The sequence below is a fragment of the Colius striatus genome, chromosome 9 (genome assembly GCF_028858725.1).
Source record: "Colius striatus isolate bColStr4 chromosome 9, bColStr4.1.hap1, whole genome shotgun sequence".
Lineage (NCBI taxonomy): Eukaryota > Metazoa > Chordata > Aves > Coliiformes > Coliidae > Colius > Colius striatus.
Window position 1 is genome coordinate 5,843,701 of NC_084767.1, and position 17,445 is coordinate 5,861,145.

A 17,445-nucleotide genomic window follows, 5' to 3' on the forward strand; every position below is an offset into this window, starting at 1 on the left:
GCTTTCTCCCCAGAAAGAGAAGCTATCTCAAACTGTTCTTCCTTGGTTTCTACAATAAATATATACATACATACATCATACGTTGCAGAAATGTTACTGCAATTTTACCACCACACCCTTCCTAATCGAGCCTAAATTTGCAAGTCAGACTACTTAACAATGTCACTTACCTACAACTTAATTTGATGTAGGGCTATGGAAGTATTACTTTTAATAGAAATCTCATATTAGCAGAGTCTGATTTGGATTTAATTCAGTGCCATATTTAACAAGATCTTTCAGACAAAAGACATCTTCCTGTGAGCTAATGCTTTTGGATGCCTTCTTTAAGGAACTGCCAAAGTGATTTAACTGCTTTCTAGTTCATCTCAGCTATTGCCCTCTTCTCCTTCAATCTGGCACAGTTTTCCCATGTTCCCTAAATATGCAACAGAAGTCAACCAACCACCTTCACGGCTGTGTTGTGCTGAGCTGAACATGTTGCACTGTAACTCCTGCTTGCTAAAGTGAACTGTGGTTCTTAAATCATCTTAATAATAGCAAATAAATCTACTGCTCATTTTGCTGCACAGAGCTCAATTCAAAGCCAAAGATGGAGCAAAGTTTTGCACTTTCTCTGCTGCAGGAGATTCTGGTTCCTCTGGCTCAGTGTTTCCATGACTTTTTCTTTCACAAATGGGGAAATGTTTTAAGTATAGATGCAGTTATTTCTCTAGCAAACTGATACTGAGGATAAGCCTGACATTTTAGTTATTTTCCCAGGTCTCTTAAAAAGAATCTGAGGCTGAAAAGTTAAAACTGTCATTCTTTAGAAGCTCTTTCACAAAATTGCACTGTAGGAGACAGTTAATGTGGGTAACTGAGTCTGTGTCAATAGTGTGCTCTGTGTATATAGCAATCCCAAACAGATTATCTGGACAAGGCCTACGAGAAACAGTGCAGACACAACTACCAAAACCATGACAGATTAGAAACTCACTGACTGTTTACCCAGGTATTCATATAATTGCTTTATGCATTGCCATATTAGAATGAACCTCATGAACCACAAATTATTACACAAGGATCTCAGCCTCTCCCATCATCATCACCCCACCCAAATTCTTTTTTACCTATATCATCAATAGCTACCTCTAGTTCACACCAAAAATGAAAATGTACTAGTGGATATGGCACTTCATCAGAAACGTTCTGAACTCAAATTTTGCCTCTGGAAAACCAGAAAATTGTCAGGCCAGTTGTGGTCTGAGAGGCAGGTTTTAAAAACAAAACAATACAAACATCAATATTCATCAGAAAAGTTTTTCTCCTTGTCTTTTCCGTATTCAGTGAAAACAAGGCTGACCTGAACTTCCAGCCCTATGGAACTTCAGGAGTTTAAAAAATTGCAGGCAAACAAGACTGTTCATTGACCAGCCTGAATACACATAAGACCAGACAAATGATAATGAAATAAAACAGTTCTTGTGATGATGATCAGTTAAATTTAACCTTTTCGCCACTAATGAGATCACATCTGAAGTACTGCATCCAGTTCTGGACTCACCAGTACAAGAGAGAAATGGACATACTGGGTAGAATCCAACAAAGCATCACAAATTTGATTAAGATTCTGGAGCATCTCTGATATGAGGAAAGGTTGAGAGAGCCACAACTGTTTAGTCAAGAGAAGAGAAGGCTGAGGAAGGATCTTGTTAATTTATATAAATATCTGAAGGGAGGTGCAAAAAGGGTGGAGGTCAGCTCCTTTCAGTGGTGCTCGGTGATAGGACAAGGAATAATGGGCACAAAGTGAAACAAAGGAGGTTCGATCTGAACATCAAGAAATACTTTTTTACTGTGAGAGTGACAGAACATTGGCACAGGTTGCTCAAAGAGCCTGTGAGGAGATACTGAAAGTCATCTGAACACAATCCTGTGCAACAAGCTGTAAGGGGTTTAGACCAGAGACTCTCTGGAGGTCTCTTCCTCCCTCAACCATTGTGTGATGTCAGTCTCCTTCCAAATTTCTCATAAATGTTTAAAAAATGAATAAATCAGTCACTTTAGTTCTCTCTCAGTTACCCTAGGATATTTCAGAAGTAAAGAGTTCACTGTTCTTCTTTCCTTTTGATTCCACATAAAACTTAACACATACACAGACACTGCACATTTTAATGGCATCAATGTAAACACTTTAGGCTTGGCAACAATTCTCAAATGTAAGTTTTCAGAATAGTTTGAATTTTTGTCCAAACAGATCTGTTCGGCTCAGTCTCTTATTAATAGGCAGATCTCTATGTCTTTGTATTTATGTTTAGTAAGAGTAGCAAGAGACATGATTGCCAACACTAAGCTAGGAATTTGCTTTCCAGTTCTCAGAGAGCTGATTCAAGCTTCTTTCCACTGCCATTGAATTTTTGAAAGCTTTAAATGGAGATAGGGCTCATTATTTTTGATGAACTGCATAAATTGTATGCAAAGAGGCTATACAAGTTGCCACGGACCATGCAGGCTACGGACAAAAATACTGGAAGGAGTAAAACAAGAGGGTAAGCCCTAGGAATAGGCTCTGTGTCATACCTGTGTTACTTTTGCTTTAGAAAAGACAAGCAAAGTTATTTAATTATTCTTCTAGGATCTGCAGGCTCCAGTTTAATTAACTTTATCAAATGCCATGAAAAACCCATCATCCTCATCTCTATCTCAGAGCACAGTGAAGTGAACATGTTAATTGATAAGAGTTTCTTGGATTTCAGCAAAACATCAAAACTTGTCAAGCAGAGAATACTCTTGCAAAGAGGCAGGCTGAAATACATTCTGTAGCTGCAGAGCTTCCTAATTGCAGAACTGCTCAGAATACTGAGACAAAGCTCAAACATAGTGATTTTCAGGCACAATCAATTACCACCGTACAGATGCACCTAAAATACCGTATGCAACCTGCTTATCACTGATTCACGTAAAGCTGATTGAGAGGAAGTACATTTTGTGATCACTGCATAGATAATGGTCCTTTAAAAACTGTTCACATATAAATTTGACATTTGTAAATTATTATCTTTTCTGTGGCACAGTTCCTTTCCAATTAAACTCTTTACATTTCGTAGGATAGTATTACGTTAACCCCTCTATGCTTTAAAATGTTTTTCTTGGCATCAGTTGTGACAAGCAGGTGCTCATAACAGGTGCTGTGCTAACCCTTACCCCAAAACCACTGTGTCTTCTCAGCAGTGCAAAGTTCTTCAATTTTACTGTTACCTGAGGCTACCAGTTTTCATGAATAGTTTTCATGCAGCTGGCACATCAACCCTTGGAAACTTGACATTTAATAGGAATAAAGCCAACAACAACAAATAGTACACTGCAAAATATTGGCCTTTGGACTTTATGTTGTTTATTGTGAAAAGTAGTTTTTCTTTTTCCCTTGAATCTTGTTGATCTGAAGAAGCTGTCTCAAAATTTTGTAGTGAGGACTGTGTATGACAGCCATTGACTAACTCTGAATACCTTAGTGCTTTTATTTTATCAGAGCCATTCAACCAGAAAGATTCTTGCAGATCTTAAATTTATGAAGTTAAATAGCACTCTTTATGTTATCATTCACACTGTTCAAAGACGGAATTTTCTTAAGAAACTTTGACTACTGAGACACATTCAGGCCCATGATGCTGCCTGCATAACTGGTTTACCCCTGACGCTCCATCTTTGTAGCAAAACACAAATGCATCAGACGAGATAATGCAAGTTCCAAAGGGCAAGAAACATAGGGACAAACAAAATTTTATATATCCCCATTTTAGTACTAGGGAATTGTCTTGATTGGTAAATATTTGTCACAGAGGTTAAATGATTTATCCAGATAGAATGACATTTATTAGCAGCTAAGGCTGGTTATTTCCATGACAGCAGCTTAATCTTCCTCCACAAAAGATATGCTTTCTAGTAGTTTCTCAGATATGGCTTTTACAGTGGAAAAAGCCTCCTCCAAAACATGACAGTTGATTTATAGAAGAAAATCAAGAGGCCAGGTAGTAAAAATAAAAAAGGAGCAATATAATGCAAAGAAATTCCTTCAAAAGTCATGACCCATAAGTGATTCTCAAAAGCCATGAGCTATGGATTCTCAACATTTGATGAGGATTGGACTGGAAAACACTAGGATAATAATTGACAAACTCTCCATAATCCAAGTGCAGGAGGAATATTGCCTGATAACTACTACATGACAGAGGAATTGAATGGAACAAGTAGGATCTTATAATAGTTTAATCTTCCAAAGAAAATGTCAGCAAGTCAAAAATTTACCAAGAAGAACAACTGCAGAAAACAAAGCTCTGAGAACTCTCTATTTACTAGATTTTTTTTTTTTAAAGAAACCAAGATTTGTGAAGGGTTTCCCAGGCATTTAATTTTAATTGGAATTCTAATTTTTGAAGTGTTTGACCTTCATAAAAGTCCATAAAAGCCATGTCTGAAGCCTTGAACATTAAAATTTCAAGAACAGTTGGATTTTAATTAGGTTGTGTTATATATTGAGAAGTTTCAGATCTAAAATTCATCAAAACCTTAAATCATCCTAAAACTGCCATGAAAACTAGGTGTACTTCCAAGTCAGTACTCCAGATGAGGGACAATCATGCATCATCCCAGCCCAGAATTCCCACCTCATTTCCCCATGCCTTTTAGAGCACCAGAGAAGCACAAAAAGCTCATTCCTCTTTGTGCAAAGTAGCTCCTGATGTTATGAACCACAGTGACAATCCTTGGACCAAAAACTTGTGTCTCTTCCTCCTCTCGTCAAGTAGTCATCACAAAATCTCACATGTGTGCCCTCACTCTTCTGCTCCAAACTTTGATACCAGAACCCAGTTTCTTAATCTCTCCTAGCTCCTCCCTGACTGCAGCCTGCACATTCCAAGCCAGGACTCCAATGTTTTGTCTCTCCCTTCCTTTGCTTAGCCCTACCAGGGTTTGTATTTCTCCTGCCCACTTGTTGGCTTCTCATCACAAAATGCAACAGAAAGAACTTATAATGTCTTAGCTCAGTCTGTTTATACTCACAATGGTACTGCTGAATGCCACTTGAGACTGGTTACTGTCACGACGACCAAGTGACCTGTTCCTTGTATGCCCCTGAAAATGAGCCCTAGCACTCTGGCATCTCCTTAAAGGTCTCACAGTCCTCTGCTTATAAGTGGCTTGTCCCTCAGTATTCATGGGAGGAAGAGTCAAATGGTGAAGTTTTGCAAAGTCCTCGTCATCTAAATCCAACTCCTTGTAGGTTTCCAGACGCTTGGCTGTAAAAAGAGAAAGTGACACCTTACTTATTCTATTTTCGCATTGTTCATGAGGAATTCCTTGGTTGGTTAAAAAACCCTGAAATAAACTAAATCACAGCCAAAACATCTCAAAAGCTAGCACTGTCCTCTTCACTTTCTGGCAACTTCCCCTCTCCACTGTTTATTATTGCGAGAAAACAAAGATATATCTTTAAAGAAATCAGTCGCTTTTATGGATTTCTGCTAATGCTTGGTCTCTTTAGCTGCCTTTTGCAGTTGACTGGAGCAGCAGAGTGAAATATGGTAATTCATAAATTTGCTAATATTTTCAGTCACAGAGCACAGGCATCTTTTTGGCACCTTCTTGCCAGCTTAATAAAATCCATCACAATATGCAGAGAGAAAAAGTAGCAACCAAGAATGGGTCTCAGTCAAACTGCCAGATTCAGAGCACTGAATGCCAACAGACTTCGGATACAAACTACTACTGGAGTTGACTGAGGAAAATGTGTAGCTGTACCTTTCATATTACACAGAAGACTATGGTAATTACTTTTGGACCCACAGAGTTTAATTATTAACTAATCTCAGTTTGTGAGCTTATAAAATGCTGTTTGACATTCATTTAGAAATGATAGAGAAAATGTTCTCTTTGCACTCTCAAATGGATATTGAATGCAGAGCAAAGCCTGAGATGCCTGCAGAGGGAATAGGAAAACCTTTCCCAACTGACTCCTCAATCATTTAAAGCACCCTCACTTTTGTGAATCTTTTAACAAGAGTCCCTCACATAATAGAGACAAACCCACAAAGCTCCACATTCACTCATATGGCTCAGTAACTTTAACTTAAATAAAAAACTAATTAATACTTAATTTAAAATAATACTTAAATAATGCTTAAATTAATACTTAATAATTAAATTAAAAACATTTAGTTGCTTTGAGAGAAAAGTGAGTGTGAAAAAGTGCCTCTCACCATTTTCCTGATGTGAAAACTCAATTCCATCAATAGTACAGCGTCGAAATACCATTTTGTTTTCTGTTAGAGTCCCAGTTTTATCTGAGAAGATATACTGGATTTTCCCAAGATCTTCAGTAATATTTAGGGCACGGCATTGTATGGGCAAATCTGCTTCTTCATCATACAGGTCAATGTCATTGTGAATTAAGAAGACTTGGCCCAACTTGACTAACTCAATGGACACGTAAAGTGAAATGGGGATTAAAACCTGAAAGAGAGTTTAAATTCTCAGTGAAGTGAGACAAGGCTTACTGCATTCTGTTAGTGTGTCCTGGCACAGGTATGCTAACAACATTCAGAGAAACTGCTCTTCCTACGGACATACCACAGGACTCAGTAATAGTTCAGAGGAGAGAAAAGTCTTGCACACAATAGCAATGGATAAACAGGGACAATAGCTGCTAAGTTTAAGACAATATTCTTAGAATACCAAATGCAAAGATGAGTCTTTCAGAGAATGCTCTTACAAAGTACATTTTTTGGACTGAGGATATGCCTGCTGTTACTCTCCTGAAACTCCAAAAGGATGCACTAGCACAGACTAACTCTTAATGGTAGAAAAGTTTCACAAGCAATTACTTTGCATGCAACACTTCCCACTCACTAGCTTTCCTGCCCTGAAATAATAATGAATTCTTAAGATGCACAAATATTCCATTTCAGTAATGAAGAATAATCCCCTAAGGAATCTCTGAGCAGCTCTGGAAGTTATCTTTGCATTTCATTCATATTAAAGAAATTCTGTCCACTTAAATCTCAGCAGTTACATCAAGAAATCTGAAAAGTAAATGTGATTTTTTTTCCCCCTCATCCCATAAAATGTTCTCTCTCAATTAGGTTTAATTAGACTCAGATATACAAGTATCCTACTCCTAATTTAGCTTCTCTCCTAAACCAGCTGAATCATACTTAGTTATTATTCCCCATTGGCAAAAAATGACAATCTATGTTTCACTGCTTTCCTGAGATATTAAGTGGCATTCTTATTTTGGAATTCTGGACATAGGCACAATAAACCTCACCAACTTAACATTTAGATGTAAATATTCTCTTCATTGTATGTGCTAGAAATTTTGGAGTTATTTAAAGACATATTACACATCCTTCCTATCTGTATCCTTGTGGGGTTTCAACAGCAAGACAGAAAAGTCTGCAGTTTGAAAGCAAAAAATCCCCCCATTACTTTACACTTGGATGATTTGCAACACTCCTAGCAATACTTTCAAATAGGATTAAGAAGGTAGTGCATGCTGTTAGTTAATTTTAATTGTACATTAGTGATTATACTCAGCTTTGAATAGCTTCCTCCTTGGAGGTAACACGTTTTTGTCTTTTACCTGCAACAGGATTATCATTGTCAAGAACATGTAAAAACCAGAAAGCACTGGAGACAGAAAATTGCCATTCTCATCTGGGACATCATAAGGTGGATGATCTGAGAAGTTTCCAGTCCAAATGCCATGCCCTGTAGGAATGAGGTACCATATTGAAATACACTGAGCAGTAAGCTGACTGAAAAAGTTTCTGAAATTTGCAGATATGAGCTGTTATGATAATTAAAAAGAAAGAACATTTCCAAAGCAATACCAATACTGTAAGTCTATTGGACAATGCCATTTATATGCAGAGCTTTGTAGCACATGCATATAATCAATATGGTAGCAAGAAATGTACAGTCAATGGATATTTTTGTTTGCCTGTCCCTCAGCAGGTATGCCCCGGAGTACTTAGCACTGCACAGATCTTTCCTCAGTCTGTTCCTTTCTGCTCGAGGACATCCATCTGTCTTTAAAGATCCTCATTTCTGAAGACTCTCATTCCTTTTTCTAACAGAAAGAAATCTTGTAACCTTTACATAGACAAATTGAAATATTTCCTATTCCTCCTGACCATTGCTGATATCAATCTGTCTTTGTCAGAGTATACATACCCCCTATAGTTTGGTCTGGGCAGCTTGTTTTTACATTCTCTTCAGTTAAGTCACACCCCAAAACTGCTGCTTCTGCTGTGTCTTCAATATCAGTAGGTATTATTGCACTACTACAACAAAAACTGTTGCAGGACTTAACAACATCCCATCACAACATATTGCCTTACTGAAGTAAACTTTGCTCAAGGGTAGTGCTGAATTTACAGCATAAGAAACTTCACATCGACTAGCACAAACAACTCAGCTTCCCTCCTTGCATCCTTGCTCCAGATGCCAAAAACCTCTATTAGTCCACTTTGCATATCCAGCTCTGATAAAATGTCCATCAGCATCAGTTAAGCAAGTAGTTGTTTTGCAGCATCTGCCTACTAAAATGTTGCCAAAGTAATCCAAAGTATTTCAGCAATACTTTCAGGCTGCTAGAGACAACCATCACATCTGAGTAAGAAAAACTATGCCCCACAAGTAACTTCTTACCCTGATTTTTCACTATGGGCGAGAAAAATCCTGATAACTGATCCACCAGTGACATTTCTTCCTAGAACCCTGCATTTAGACAGGGTTGCAAAGCAAGGTCTGATGGTAGAGATATGAGACGGTTTGAATGGGTGAAAGTTGATGAGCTTGTTGTTCTTTTGCATGTTTTACTTAGATTATGAATATTTTATAATTACTTCTTTTTTTAAAATCCTGAGTAGATACATTGTTTATTAAATGCTGGTTTTTATACCTGATGACTTTATACCTTAATTTAAAGGATTTTATTACTCAAGGGCCCCTACACACCAGACAAGAAGTCTCTAAATCCACATGAGAGCAGTCAGGAAACAATGAAAATACTCTTTCTTTCTCTCTCTCTCACACAGCATTCAGTTGTCAAACTGAAATCTCATTTCTGTGTGAAAAAAGCTCACTGCAACCTGAAGCAGTAAAGTTAAAAAAGGATTAATTCAGCTCAATCGTTGATCTTTTTCGGATGACCCTTCCTTCTAATGGTATTACACTGGTGACTGGCTGGTGTGGTAGGTCAGCAAAACTTGATAGGGCTACATGATTTGACTCTGTCACTACAAAACTAAATCAGAGGAGTAGCACTAAGCAAGTTATCGTCAAGATGGAATTGATTAAAAAGAAGAGGAGCCTTGTACACAAAGTGCTTATGAGAGCTTCTGTTATCTCTTTAAAGCAGTGTCCCATTCAAAAGTCAATGGGATTAAAATTTGGTCCTTTCCTCAAGATTATGGAATCCTATTAATCCTGATCTGCCTGGGACAGATTGCAATCAGACCTGGAAAGCAAGCATGTGCTTACATGCAATGAAGATGACACTTTTGAGATTATCAATCTAGTAGCCTCTAGTCAGCTACCCCCAGCTACTGTATTCAAATGTGCTCCTTTGCAAGGACTCCAGAAAAATGCTGTCCATTTCTACCTAAAAAAATTAATCCATATCACAGCCTGCTACAAAAGGGCTTTAGAGAAGAAAGGTAGCTGTCAAGACTGTAAACTCGATGAATCAGTCATGTGGAGCTCATCGGCTGGAAATGTAGTAGCTCTGGCTAACATCACTCCTGAGCATAATAAAGATGTTACTGAAATGAAAGCTACATCAATTTACTTTTGTTGTCATACAAAAGGAATAAGCATCCACTCAAGAGGCAGATCTGAGTTAGCAGGTACCAACTTCTATAATGCATTAATGGCTGTAACTTACTTGGTTTACACACATCTTACCACAGTGGAGATGGGTCTTAACTGAAATGTTTACAGTAATAGATGAGTTTTCTTTCATCTAACTTGCTTGGATTTGCCATTTGAACCTCTCTAGTGAAAAGAGCAAGGAGACTAAAGCCCTTAAGAGCATTCAGCTCTAGATCTGAGCTTGTATCTATAAGATGAATTTTAACGACCATTTAGGAAACAAACATCAATGAAAGATTATTGTCACTGTTTCATACCTATAGCTCCAACAAGACACATCACGAGCAGGAGTCCCACACATAGGAAAATATCCATGTTCATCTGTCGCTCTATCTTGCTGCGCTTGTAACGAGGACCGTTGTTATTTAGCATGGCCTTAGTTTCATGACCTTCAAAACACAAATGAATGTCATCATGTTTATGTAATATTTTGTGGTTTGCTTTTTTTAAAATGGTATTTCTCTCACAAAGTGAAAGCAGGATGATCATGACTAATATTAATTTGACTCGTTTCATTCAGTAATTTTACTGCCCGTCTTCTCGTTTGATTGAATAGCAGAATATATCAAAGCATAAATATAGAGGTTTACAAAAGACCTCCATTACATTACAAATTTCAGCTATCATATACATTTCATTTTCCCAAAGAAGGCAGATTCAGAAAGATCACAAGTCTTATATAAATATTACAAAGCCAAATCTCCTCCAGAATAAAAGGAAAAAGAACAATATTTCACAGAATCAGAGAATCTTAAGAGTCGGAAGGGACCTTGAAAGATCCTCTGTTTCAGCTCTCAAATTCCAACATCCAGATTCCTGAAACTTACATTTGAATATTTTGCAGCAACTATTTAAAAGCCAACAGACACATTTCATCTATTAACTTAAATATAACCCAATATGTCAGATCCAGCAGTGAAAGACATTAATGTTTGTTTTTTCACTATGTGGTTGTAACACACTAATAAAACAGTAGGATAAGAAATAAAAAAACCCAAATCCTTAAAATTTACTGAATTAGAATTGAGCTGGTATATTTATAATGACAAAAAAGGCATGCTATCAGAAGCCAAGAAGCAGAAATTGCTTTTTCTGTTCTATTAATATTATCTAAACTGTGGTTCCATAATTGGGCTATCTGGATACCATCTGTTGCTATATTAAATGATATCTTTTATATTTGTTTCTACAGGCCTTTTCCCTGAAAATACAGACCCTGCAGATTTGTATTTAGTTTTCATTTGTCTGTGCATGACGTGTGAGAAAGGGATTGCTTTCCAAGCTACCTTTTGGCATTCTCTTTGAGAATAATTTGAACCAAAAACTTGAATTTAGGTGTGGTTCAATCACTCCTGCTGAATTCATTCCAGGTTTACATCAAAGGTTATTAATTGAGGCAGAGAGCAAGAGAGAAAATTACTCTCCAGCCTTATGTTCAGGACATTCACCCAAGAGCTGAGACTCCTGGCTTCCTGTTCCAATGAATATGTAATTACTTACACAACCTGGAGCTATGTCGATGGGACCAGCTCATACTACCAGTGCTCCTTCCTTTCCAACTCATGTCTATGTACATATCCACTCATTCCACACATTCAGGTATTCATGGTACAGCTTGTGAAGCAGTAGATGTATGTTCACTCCCAAACAGGCAGAACTGAGAACAAAATCTGTCTTTTCTTCCATGAACGAGTGCTCTAACCACCAAACTGCGGAGGAGGATGCTGTTGTGTGCAATTCTGTTCCTCCAGCAGTTGTGTCAATCTTGTTCCTCACTTCTAAGTCAGGCTTAATGAAACGTTTTGTGTTAGAAACAAAACAAGACAAAACCCTCTAATCCCTCCTAGAAAATTCTCAAGGAGATGTTGATGGATTTATTTCAGGAAGAAAATGGGAAGACATTTATTTCCAAATATCAGTGCTATCACTTCCTTCCCTTTCATCTGACCAATAGGAAAATGACATATCTTTTATGCAGATATTATATTGCAAGAAATAGAATATCAGAAATAAAAGGAATAAACTGCTTTGTTCTCCTCTAATCTTCACAGTTTCATATCTGTGCAACATGGCACCTCACGTAACCATCCCGCTGGAACCTTGTGTATCTGATTCTCAATGTTGATGGGCTCATCTAAAACTTCATTCTGGTACTTTATTATATGAAGAGCATATGATTGTTGATGCTGTTCCTGTCACAGTGAGAAAACTACATTGACTGTCACTTTGTAAAGGGCTTTTTGTTCGTTGATGCTATTGCTTTGTGTAGAACCATTTGGGTAGACATGGCCCATTTGGGTCAGATGAGAACTGCACAGGCTAAACAATCACATTAAGTGATGGCTATACCCTTCACAAAGACTTCCATTAGAAAGTAAGTTTGAGGAGTAATAGAGTTATAAAAATGGAGAATGTTCCATCTTATTATTTGACTGATTTTGATTGTTCAGAAAAGGTCAGAGACTATGATTAAAAGCCAGAGTAAAATCAATGTCAAAGAATCCTAGAAATTAAGCTGGTACTGGCTCAAGTGAGTCTAATTTTAGAAGAAAAGAATAAACTTTTATACTGACATTAACAATAAGATGACAGTTGGAAATTGAATTGAAGACTTAGATCAAAGACATCATATTTTGAGAATGACTTTAAAAGTCCAAGCATTGGTACTAGCAGCTTAAGCTATATTAACAGAGATCCTCATTAGGATCGTTGCTGGAGGTCAAAGGAACATACTGGGAAATCTTGACTAAAGAGAAGAAAAGTAGGAATACTAACAGGAGAAGTGACTTCAATTCTGTAGGGAATGATCCATACAGACATTTAGATATAGAAGTTAATTTAAAACAACTGAATGATGAGTGGGGCTCTGTCTGATGGCATCATCCTTACATGTAGTGGTCAGAGAAACAGGCAAAAAAGAGCCATAAAGTGCAGGCTACTTTGCAAACACGTGGGAGATAAAGTCATTTAGTGAAATAAAATGGTCAATTGTCAAGTAAACCAATCTGGATTATGGGGATTAATCTAAACTAAATGACTCTTGGAAAGATGGTAACTTCTATTTTCTCCTATCTGCCTCAGCCTTGAACCCCTTGATACCAATTAGGTATAAACCAGGTAACATGACTATTGGAAAGATAAAAATACCAATAATAGGATTAATTGTTGTTTTTAAATTGACTTTTACTCAATTTGCAAATAAAGAGGGAAGCTGATACACTCTGAAGCAGAACAGGGTACAGCTGGCAAAGCCAATGACAAATCACACTTGCTGAGTAAAAGCAGTGGTAACACTCCAAAGGTAAAAGGTGCTGAATAAAAGATGAAGTGACCCACTGCTGAACATGGCACTGCTGCATTTGATCTGGGCACTGACACTGTCTTGCTTGATTCTTGTCTCTGTTGCATGAAATTCATGGTTGTATGGACACACTATGTCTATGTCAGCACAAACCTGTGCTGCTGCTGCCTCTTCTGCCACCTCCAGCTGCTGTTCTTGCTGCCTCCTGTGTGCAGGCTCTGGCACAGTTTGGCTTTTTGATGATTTTTTTTTTCTGCACAGTTCTTCAGCTGCATCAGTTTCTACCCTGAGGAGCCATTGAGACCTCCCTTAGGGCTGCTGTGTAGATTTTATGCCAGATGGAATTAGTATTATAATCAGAGCTGAGAGTTAAACTCCAGCAATTTTTTACTTATCTGGATATTTTTGCAAAGTATTGTGAAGATAGCAAGACATTTGACATACACAAGGATACTGTCACTTGCCAGAGACTCAGTGCAGGACTTTCTGGCTTTGGAGATGGATGAGTCACGCCTTTATTTCAAAAAGTTATGTAATTTTCCCATGCACTACCAGTTCTTAAAACAAAATGTCAAATTGTGGTGCAATATTGGACTACGAGTATTTACTTAGGGATATTTACAGGGAAATTCTATGCTTACATAGGTGGAAAGTACATCTTACCTGCATATATAACAATTCCTATTGCCACTTCAGTATTTCTGATTGTACATCCACGAAGCAAGAGGCTTTCAATGCTAAAACCAATTCGTTCATGATTTGTCTGCTCCCTAGAAGAAAGAGAAACAAATAAAGTAATGTCTCTTTTTTTCCTCTTCTAATATAATATTAAACAAATGTTTAGTGTGCATATCTGTTTTATGTTGAAGCCCTGTTTTGCTTGTATTTTACTCAGCTTCAATAAAGGCTCCAGTAAGAAGTTACACAGAAGTCCGAGCATCACTTTTAAAGACCACTTGCATGATGTATCATGACATCAATATGAAGCAGGTTTGGCTTTCACTCAGTACCTTGTCTGCTAGATTCAGTATTTTATAAATGAAGCCAAGATACATTATGAGACTTCATTCAGATGAAATTCTTTCAGAAACATGAGCTTCTGGTAGAGGTTCAGATGAAGATACCTGCAACCTGCAAAAGCCTTTAGCTCTCTGTCAGACATCCTCATCTTTTGAACCTCAGGTTGCTTAAACAGTCTCTAGCCCAAGGCTCGCTTCCTCACTCTCACACTGGATGGAAGACTTTTCATCCTGTCTGAAGATATCTCTTCATGCATCAGATCCTTCTGCTAGGAGAGTAAATCAATGAAATCTTAGTGGAAATATAAGGTCAACGTTCCATCAGACAGACAATGTGTTACTTGCCTCTGAAAAATGAAACAATAAAACTACTTCTGCTTACAGTTATTACATACTCTGGTAGGTTCCTCCTGAGATCTTTACCAAAGTTGAGATTTTTCACTTCAGTTACTCCATCTGGTTTTGTTATGTAAATATGAGCATCAGAAAATATTTTTTTCCCTAGAATATATATATTGCTACTTTCTATTTAATATTGGACACTGCATTTACCAGTAAACTGCAGTGACATCTAAAATGGGGTCAAGGTGAGGTGCTATCTCAGGACTAAGTCTTATGTCTATGTGCATCTGCACATCATCACATGACATCAAACTAGACAAGTGAAAAGGTTTAAGTGCCAACAAATAGTAAAAAATAATGCCAGAAACCTGTTTTTCCAGGAATCTGGATTCAGCTTTGGTGAGCTCATTTAATAGAAGCCTTCTTGTATCCCCTTAGGCAGAATGTGTTGTGGTCAGGTGTGTCAGATGGACATCACTGACCTGTTTCTTACCATTTCTAGCAGAGAGAGTATTGTTGCTGTTTTAGAACAAGGCAATAGAGCCTCAATAACTTATTAAGTGTTCTTGGAGGAAAACATAACCTGCTCCAAGTAATTTGTGTTTACAAAATAGGTCAAATAACAGCAGTCCAAAGACAGAAACTCCACTGTTAGTAAGTAATTTCTACTGGAAATTCTTTCCTCTGTTCCTGAGGTAAGGAGAGAAGGGCAGCTAATCCCATATTCCACCAAGCAGGCAAGTTAACGGTCATTTCCAAAAGAGATTTCTGTTACAGGCTTTCAGTAGAGATTCAAAGCTTTTTGAAGCCAGTCCTAGGTCTTAAGGGTCCTGTGTATTTGTGTGTTTTCTTGTGACACATCACCTACATTTCTACAATCTCAGTGCTCTTGCACCATGTTACAGCAGGCTAATTGGATGGATTGCTTCAATTTAGATTATACCCAATGGTCTTCAAGGCCAGCGACCACAGCCAGAGATCAAGACAATCTTGACCTCTTTTTTCCTTTTAAGATATCACAGTAAAGGGGAAATGGCATTGCTATTAGAGACACCATTCTTGCAGGACTTACATTCTTGAGATCAGATGAGATGGGGTCAGTGCTAATGGGTGAGAACCCCCTGGTTTGCCCATATTAGAGGATCTGGCCATTTGCAGGTACTCCAGATACAACACAGTCACTGCATACTTGCAGAGACATTAACTCTCAGTTTGGCTACTGGTAAACTTAAAAAAGCTGGGGCATGGATAGGGATGCTGGTATATTCATCCAGCTAAAATATCCTCTTAATGTGGGGCATGCATTTGGTCTGGGGTAGCAGGTATTTTGGAAAATTCTCTGGTGTGGTGTGAGAATCAGCATGGACCAACGACCACTCTGAAGAAGGCCTTGGGAAACAGCTTAATTTACCTTCCTCTTAATGGAGGGTTAGTGAATTTTAGGATGTGAGATATGTCATACAAATTGGCCTTGTAGACAGGGTATGGGCTTAAATCTGTTGAATTTGCTGCTATAGATATCTCTGTTATGCCTGTGCCAGAATTATTTAATGAGGAGAGAACATAAGGAACAGAGAGTGAGGATTTTCCTCACATAGAAAGGTTTACACTAAAACCAAATAAACAAAAGCACTTTTTTTTTGAACCAGTCCAACACATTGCTTAAGTAGGATTTTTCTTGCTTGCTTGTTTTTTCTAGCTGTAAGAAGAAAATCTGATTTGTTTGTTAGATCCTGGATACTTTTCCCTGTGGCTGTAAATATGAAGAAGCTAGAGCCATGGAACTGAATATCCTTAAACATTAGGAAGGATTTAGATTATAAAATGTGGCCTCACCTAACTCTCAGGTCAAATGTAAATGAGTTTATACCTGAAGCTGGAGCCTTGTAAGGACAGTTTGTACAAAACAACCACAAATTCAATGTCAAGCCTTGGTGCTTGGTTCTCAAAACACAGATTCCAGTCTACATTTTATATTGACTTCCGAATCCAGGAACAAATAATAGTAACATCCATCAATTTCTGCAAAATATGTTCCTTCCATCCACATTCTCCAAGAGAAATACTAAAGTTCAGATACCAAATGAATTTATGGATAACAAATACTTACATATATCCTTTGAATTTGTTGAGATCATTGTTAGGCATTTCACAGATGATGGTGTTTTGGAAAAATTCAGGTTCAAACAAAGTATTCTGCAAGAGAAAACACACTGAGAATGAGAGGCAAATCCAATGAGTACTTGAAATGCTAAACTCTAAGAACAGCTAAGTATAGACTGTGAGGATAATTGAGGGCTGGAGCACTTGCCCTAGAAGGAGAGGCAGAGGAAGTTTTGCTCATTCAGCCTGAAGCAAAGCTTCAGAAGGGCTGACTAAAGATCTGAGATTTTCCTCCCTTGCATTAATAACTGGTTAAATTTAATGAAGAAAATGTTGTGTATTGGACAAGAAACCACATATACCAGGCAGTGAAAAATCCTGTGTTCATGTAAAGTGAAATCAACAAATAGTTCAAATTATTTATGAAAGAAAAACAATCTTCAACCAAGTGCAAGCTCACATGAAGAATACTCCAGCATTTTGAAATATGTTGGAAGATTTACATTACTGGCTGGCATGGTGTAATCATAAAATAAGAGCTCTCACATCCAAATAAGACTAAAAAACCAAGTCTAATAGCAAAAAAAGCTGAACCCCAAAAACAAAGATAAAATCCCAACCTCAAATGAACAAACAAACAAAACAAGGCAGTAGAATAAATCCAAACCACTGGGAGAGACAAAACAAGACAGAGCTTTTCAGGCAAAGTGCTCACTTGAAAACTCTGTAGAGCTGAACTGAGAAACACAAGTTTGCTTAATTTTT

At 37.6% G+C, this 17,445-nt stretch overlaps 1 protein-coding gene across 1 annotated transcript in view; it reads right to left on the reverse strand.

Annotated features, from left to right (window-relative positions):
• The window catches only part of ATP10B (ATPase phospholipid transporting 10B (putative)), a 50,217-nt gene that overhangs the window by 17,833 nt on the left and 14,939 nt on the right, over positions 1-17,445 (reverse strand). The window contains 6 exon segments of the mRNA XM_062002750.1: positions 5,044-5,279; positions 6,240-6,492; positions 7,622-7,749; positions 10,173-10,304; positions 13,880-13,986; positions 16,688-16,773. Of these exon segments, the coding sequence (XP_061858734.1) occupies positions 5,044-5,279; positions 6,240-6,492; positions 7,622-7,749; positions 10,173-10,304; positions 13,880-13,986; positions 16,688-16,773 (942 nt within the window).